This window comes from Saimiri boliviensis, chromosome 1 (assembly GCF_048565385.1).
Source record: "Saimiri boliviensis isolate mSaiBol1 chromosome 1, mSaiBol1.pri, whole genome shotgun sequence".
NCBI classification, from domain to species: Eukaryota; Metazoa; Chordata; class Mammalia; order Primates; family Cebidae; genus Saimiri; species Saimiri boliviensis.
This window is the reverse complement of record NC_133449.1, coordinates 215,773,041-215,779,573: the sequence shown is the minus strand read 5'-3', so window position 1 is coordinate 215,779,573 and position 6,533 is coordinate 215,773,041. Positions and strand designations below refer to the sequence as shown.

General features: G+C 37.7%; 1 protein-coding gene across 9 annotated transcripts in view; it reads right to left on the bottom strand.

Annotated features, from left to right (window-relative positions):
• ARB2A (ARB2 cotranscriptional regulator A) overlaps positions 1-6,533 on the bottom strand; it is a 505,249-nt gene that overhangs the window by 24,433 nt on the left and 474,283 nt on the right. The window contains exon 11 of one of the 9 annotated variants that reach the window (XM_074383628.1): positions 191-397. The exons of the other annotated variants lie outside the window; for them this stretch is intronic. Within the exon in view, the coding sequence (XP_074239729.1) occupies positions 369-397 (29 nt within the window). The 3' untranslated portion in view covers positions 191-368. Of the gene's footprint in view, positions 1-190; positions 398-6,533 lie in introns of those variants that run through there. 9 annotated transcript variants of the gene reach the window in all.

Genomic DNA, 6,533 nt, shown 5'->3' with positions numbered 1-6,533 from the left:
CCCTCCCCCTCCCCCTCCCCCTCCCCCTCCCCCTCCCCCTCCCCCTCCCCCTCCCCCTCCCCCTCCCCCTCCCCCTCCCCCTCCCCCTCCCCCTCCCCCTCCCCCCCTCCTCCTCCTCCTCCTCCTCCTCCTCCTCCTCCTCCTCCTCCTCCTCCTCCTCCTTCTCCTTCTTTCTCCTTCTTCTTCTTCTTCTTCTTCTTCTTCTTCTTCTTTTTTAAAGACAGGGTTTCACCATGTTGGTAAGGCTGGTCTTGAACTCCCGACCTCAGGTGATCCGCCTGCCTTGGCCTTCAAAGTGCTTGGATTACAGGCATGAGCCACCACGCCTGGCCTTCTTTTTATTCTTGAGTAGTATTCCATGGTATATATCACAGTTTGTTTAACCATAACCATTCCCCTGTTGAAGGACATTTGGACATTTGGGTAGTTTACAGCATTTTTGTTTTGTTTTTTGTTTTGGCTATTATAACTAAAGCTGCTAAAACATTCATGTGGAGGTTTCTGTGTGAACATAAAACTTAATTTCTCTGGGATAAACGCCATCGCTTCATTTCTCTGAGATAAATGCAAGAATGCAGTTGCTAGGTTGTACGTTAGTTGCATGTTTAGTTTTTCAAGAAATTGGCACACAGTTTCCAGATCCATTGTACCATTTATGTTCCCTCCAGCAATCTATGAGCAATCCAGTTTCTCTGCATATTGAAGTTAGGTAGACTGATTTTTCATATTTTATTCTTCTTTAAAATAATTGTTTTAGGTGTTCTAGTTACTTGGCCTTTCCACGGAAATTTAGAATAATTTTGTCTATATCCACTGTGCCATCAAGGATTAACCTTGCCCAAAGAGATGACTGGCCTTTGCCCTCAGCTCCTGGTGGGTAATCTCTTAGCCCTGGGAATGTTCTTCCTGATATGAGTGGCTTCATTTACTTGGCGCTTTGGACTGTGTTGCATCAGCCTGACCTTTGGAGGGTTTGGATACTGAAGTTTGCCCTGTGGGTGGTTAACATGTCAAAGTAACTGAATCCAAATAAAAATTCTGGAAAGCATGCCTCCAATGAACTTTCCAGATTTGGAATACTATGTATTCTCAATATTGTTGCCGGAAGAGGTATCTATGATAACCGGGAGAAGACAACTGGAAGGTCATGCTTGGAACTTTCCTGAACAATGCCCTATGTGACACTTCCTTAGCTGATGTTAACTGGTATCCTTTCACTGCAGTAAGCTGTAACTGAATGCAATAGTTTTCAGTGAGTTCTATGAGTGCTGGCAAATTACCAAACCCAAAGGTGGTCTTAGAGATGCCCAAACTTGCAGGTGATGTCAGAAGTTAGGGCGGCTTTGAGACTTCAAAATTTTACATCTATAAAAAAATCCTTCCTGGCATTTTGACAGGAATTCTGTTAAATGTATATATCAATTTGGGGAAAATTGACATCTTTATTATGTTGACTGATCAAATCTATGAACATACGTCTCTTAGCTTTTTTTTTTTTTTTTCAGTACTGCCTATTTGTTGGTGCTACTATAAATGGATCTTTAAATATTCTAACTACTTGTTGTTGGTATATAGAAACGCATTTGATTTTTGCGTATTCATTTTGTATCCAGCAACCTTGCTAAATTAATGTTTTCATCCTAAAAAATTATCTGTGGATTTTGAATTTCCTATATAAACAACCGTATCATGTATGAATGATTTCACTTTTGTTTTTTCCTTTGTAATTCTTATATTTATTTCTTCCAATTATAAATTTAAGGAAACCTTAAACTGTAAACAAAATAGCCTCAAATGTATCTATACAATTAACTAAAGAGATGGACAAAATATCACATAAAGCAAATTATTATGAACAACATAAAACTGGCATCAAGTTACTATATTTTCTGTGTTGACTGATTTCTTAATGATGCACTTCAAAAAGACCTAGCTCTGTCAGGTAATGTCCTTCAGTTGCTGACTACTGGTCATGAAAGTTCCCTGTCACTTTATGACAGATTCATTAGCTTCTGGAGAATTAGTTATGTCCTAACACTATGATTTCTTTTCATCCTAGTTAAGATAATGTAGAAAGAGACAATTTTTGTTACATTTAGCCTCCAGGTCTACAGTTATTCTCACTCTGTCTGGTACTATGCTATTCTACTTCCAGTTCTCTCCCCAAAAGAATTTCTTCTTTGAATGTCTTTTTTTTTTTTTTAATCCCACAATGCAACTGCCTTCTACATGGCAAGAATTCTTAAAGGATCCTGAACTTATTTACTTGACATCACTAATACATCTTCCATTAACAGAAAAATGCACTGATTTTAAAGTAAATAATATATTCATGAATGTGTTATATAAACAGTAAATTCATACTGTTGGCTAGTTTAGAAAACAACAAACATGTAAGATGAGACTGACTACTTAATACTGGGATAATATAACAAAGTATCAGGACAGAGAGAATTCATGTACAGTCAAACTGACATAAAGTCCCACTAAGATGATTTATGAAAAAAATGAACAGAACTGGGTATGGCTAAACAATTACCAGAAAGGGTTATGAAAATTGTTTACAATTGACTGGGTGCGGTGGCTCAGGCCTGTAATCCCAGCACTTTGGGAGGCCAAGGTGGGAGGATCATTTGAGGTCAGCAGTTTGAGACCAGCCTGGCCAACATGGTGAAATGCTATCTCTACTAAAAATACAAAAATTAGCTGGGTATGGTGGTGGGTGCCTGTAATTCCAGCTACTTGGGAAGCTAAGGCAGGAGAATTGCTTGAACCTGGGAGGCAGAGGTTGCAGTGAGCCAAGATTGTGCTACTGTACTCCAGTGTAGGTGACAGAACAAGATTTGTCTCAAAAAAAAAAAAAAAAAAAAACAAAAAACAGTTTACAATCATAGTCCTTACCCTATGGATATATGAATACTGAACTCAATACTAAAGAGACATTTCAAAACTCTAATTGGGCTTTTCCTATAGTTTTTTTTTTTTGCCACTGTCCTGATGACCCATGGGCTAAAATCATAAGTTTTCTTCTGGGTCTGTAAATATTTACAATCTTGGGGTTTGAGACATTGTAAAGGATGTAAAGTGTATTTCACATGTGTTACACAATTTGTTGAAAACACACTATTTCCTATTTCTTTGCTTTGTATACTATCTCTAAGCAACATTTTAAATTTAATTAGGAGGCTATGCCACGGTGGTGGCTCACACCTGTAATCCCAACACTTTGGGAGGCCGAGACAGGTGGATCACAAGGTCAGGAATTCGAGACCAGCTTGACCAACATGGTGAAAGCTTGTCTGTACTAAAAATGCAAAAACTAGCCAGGTCTGGTGGTGTGTGGCTGTAATCCCAGCTACTCAGGAGGCTGAGGCAAGAGAATCACTTGAACCTGGCAGGTGGAGGTGCAATGAGCTGAGATCGTGCCATTGCACTCCAGCCTGGGTGACAGAGTGAGACTCTGACTCAAAAATAAATAAATAAATAAATAAATAAATAAATAAATAAAGCCATGAAAGTCCTTTTCAAGTGTTTTAAAATCAGGTGATATAATTATTACTTAGATCTTGTTAAAGTAGAAAAGGATGAGAATTATTTCCCAAATAATCTCAAATACATCCCTTAGGCATCACTGTAGGTGGATGGCATCTATTATTTTATTTCTATTCTACAGAGAAAAGTTAAAAAGTCATATTGATGGGAAACACCTGTGAGTCCACTTATAAGATTAACTAATATGGAAGAGTAAATTTGCACATGAAAAAAACAAGATGTTGGCTACTGAAAGATGTCTTGAATTGGTCAGATTTCAATACTTTTGAGCCAACAATTTATATCCATCAGCAGAAAGTTTTTCAAGAGAAGTTGTAAATGAAGGAAAATCTATAGTATAAAGACAAAGTTACTTTAGGAACCACAATAATAAAAAATGCTATGACACATTTACTGGAAAAAATATTTAAAAAATCTAACAAAGAGGGATAAGAAATGATAAACTTTACAGTGATTTAATTGTAAACATTTTAATAATATCATATTAAGAATACAGTAAAAAAAAGCTACCTTTGCTTGTTTAATAGTTATTTATTCATACCCTCTATTGAAAAGAGCATGTGGGATGACATTTATATACATTATAGAAGAAAAAAAAGGGATGAAGAATAAATGAAACACTCTTTGTTTGGAGATGTGGTAATAACTTGTTTATTTGCCAGTTTATGGACAAAAATTTGGCTCTCAGCTTCCTATTGTGATTATTTATTATTTTGAGACAGGGTCTTGCTCTGTCACTTGGGCTGATCATGGCTCACTGCAGCCTTCATTGCCCAGGTCTAAGTGATCCTTCCACCTCGGCTTCTGGAGTAGCTGGGATCACTGGCATGTGCCACCCTACCTGGCTAATTTTTATTTATTTATTTTTATAGAGACAGAGTCTCCCTATGTTGCCTAGGCTTTTTTTGTTGGAGTATGGTGGCCAGAGTCTCACCCTGTCATCCAGGCTAGAGTACAGTGGCACTATCATGGCTCACCTTAACCTCAAACTCCTGGGCCCAAGTGTTCCTCCTGCCTCAGCTCCCCACATAGCTAGGACTACAGAAGCCTACCACAATCCCCAGCTAATTTTTTTGTTGTTGTTTGAGACACAGTCTTGCTATGTCACTCAGGCTGGAATGTAGTGCATGATCTCAGCCTACTACAACTTCTGTTTGCTGGTTCAAGTGATTCTCTTGCCTCAGCCTCCTGAGTAGCTGGTATTATAGGCATGCCCCACCATGCCTGGCTAATTTTTTGCATTTTTCGTAGAGACAGGTTTTTGCCATTTTGGCTAGGCTGATCAACTGTTGGCCTCAAGTGATTTCCCACCTTGAGATCCCAAAGTGCTGGGATTATAGATGTGAGCCACTGCACCTAGCCCCCAGCTAATTTTAAAAAATATTTTCTGTAGAACAAGAAATTTTATGTTGCCCTCTTGGCCTCCAACAATCCTCCTGCTTTGGCCGAAAGTATTAGAATTACAAGCATAAGCCACTATGTCCAGCCCCTACTGACAAACAGAAAGAGGGATATACAGTCGATTATGATTTATCGCATCTAGGTGGTAAAAGCAAACCACCTGTAGAGAACAGTTGTTTTTTATGGTTGTGTTCCCAGTGCAGACTTTTGACTCAACACTAAAAAGCAACTCAGGAGAAGTAACTCAGAGGAACTAAGATAATGTGTTTTAGGTGACTTAATAGTCTGTGCTAACCTGGCTTGCTCAAGGGGTAAAATCAAGCATTATCTAAAGGAATGGACAGACGATCTTCTTTAGACAATCATATCAATATTATTTTAATTTCTGTCCAAAAAGGATTATGTAACAGAAAGTTTGGAGTTATATTTTCTGGCAAGAACCTGGATGACAGATTATTTCTCCTATTTCTGAATATATCAAAATGCTTTAATATCCACTCTAGAAATTGTGAGGCCTAACCAGGATATGTGCCCAAATAGATGGCCCCTCCACCTATAAAAAGAGAGTACGGAGTCCCTGGTAGGAAGGAAGGGCCAAGACTTTCTCAAAAAAGCAGTTATAGGTTCACATCTATATATAAATGAATAGATTACAGAAGTCCCAAATTTGACAGTATGTATGTAAAACTATCAGCATTGGTATTACTCTAGCCATATAACATACATGTGAATAGCCCATAGAATATGAAGGCTTTTTAAAACTCAATTTTAAGCAAATAGATTTTAATTTTTAACATGTCTTTCTAGTAATTATTATCATCATTAATAAATAAAAGTGAAAGTTAAAATGAAGTATTTACTATATTCCTGGTGTGGCACTGTGCCCCTTCATACAGTAATTCATGTGCCCTGAAAATAATCTTTCAAAATATGTAGTATTATCCTCATTTTGCTGATGAAGGAACTGAGGTCTAGAGAGGTCATATAGTAAAGGTCATGGTTCTTAGTAAGTAAATATAAGTGCCATGAAGGCAGAAAGTTTGTTTTGTTGACCCTTTATTCCTATGCACTGTGACAGTACTGACACGTAAGAGGCTCCCAATAAATATTAATTGAAGTAGCTTAGTCCAGATCCTAGGCTGTAGAGCACAGGACTACTAGAATATAAGCCAATTGGTGGTTTCAGTTTAAGACAGTGTGATTGCTTACTTCTTTCTGAAAGTAATGAGTTCTACTGCATTTACTGCTTGTGTTAGAATAGAAAGTGGAAAATAACATAACACATTGGTATACCAATGTGGAATTTTAGAAGCCATTTTGGTGCAATCAAAAGCTTTAATAAGCATAAATACTCTCTTTATATCATATATTAATATTTTACACACACACACCCCCCCCACACACACACCCACTGTAGACTGAACCCTTAAAGGGTCCCAGAAAGTTCACAATTATCCACTGTTAATCAACAGTGGATAAGATTTGAACATATGGATGGTCCAACAAAAGAACAGACTCAAATGGAAAACATTTTCTTACTAAGAGGTCACCAGTATGCCAGAAAAAATAGAATATAAAGC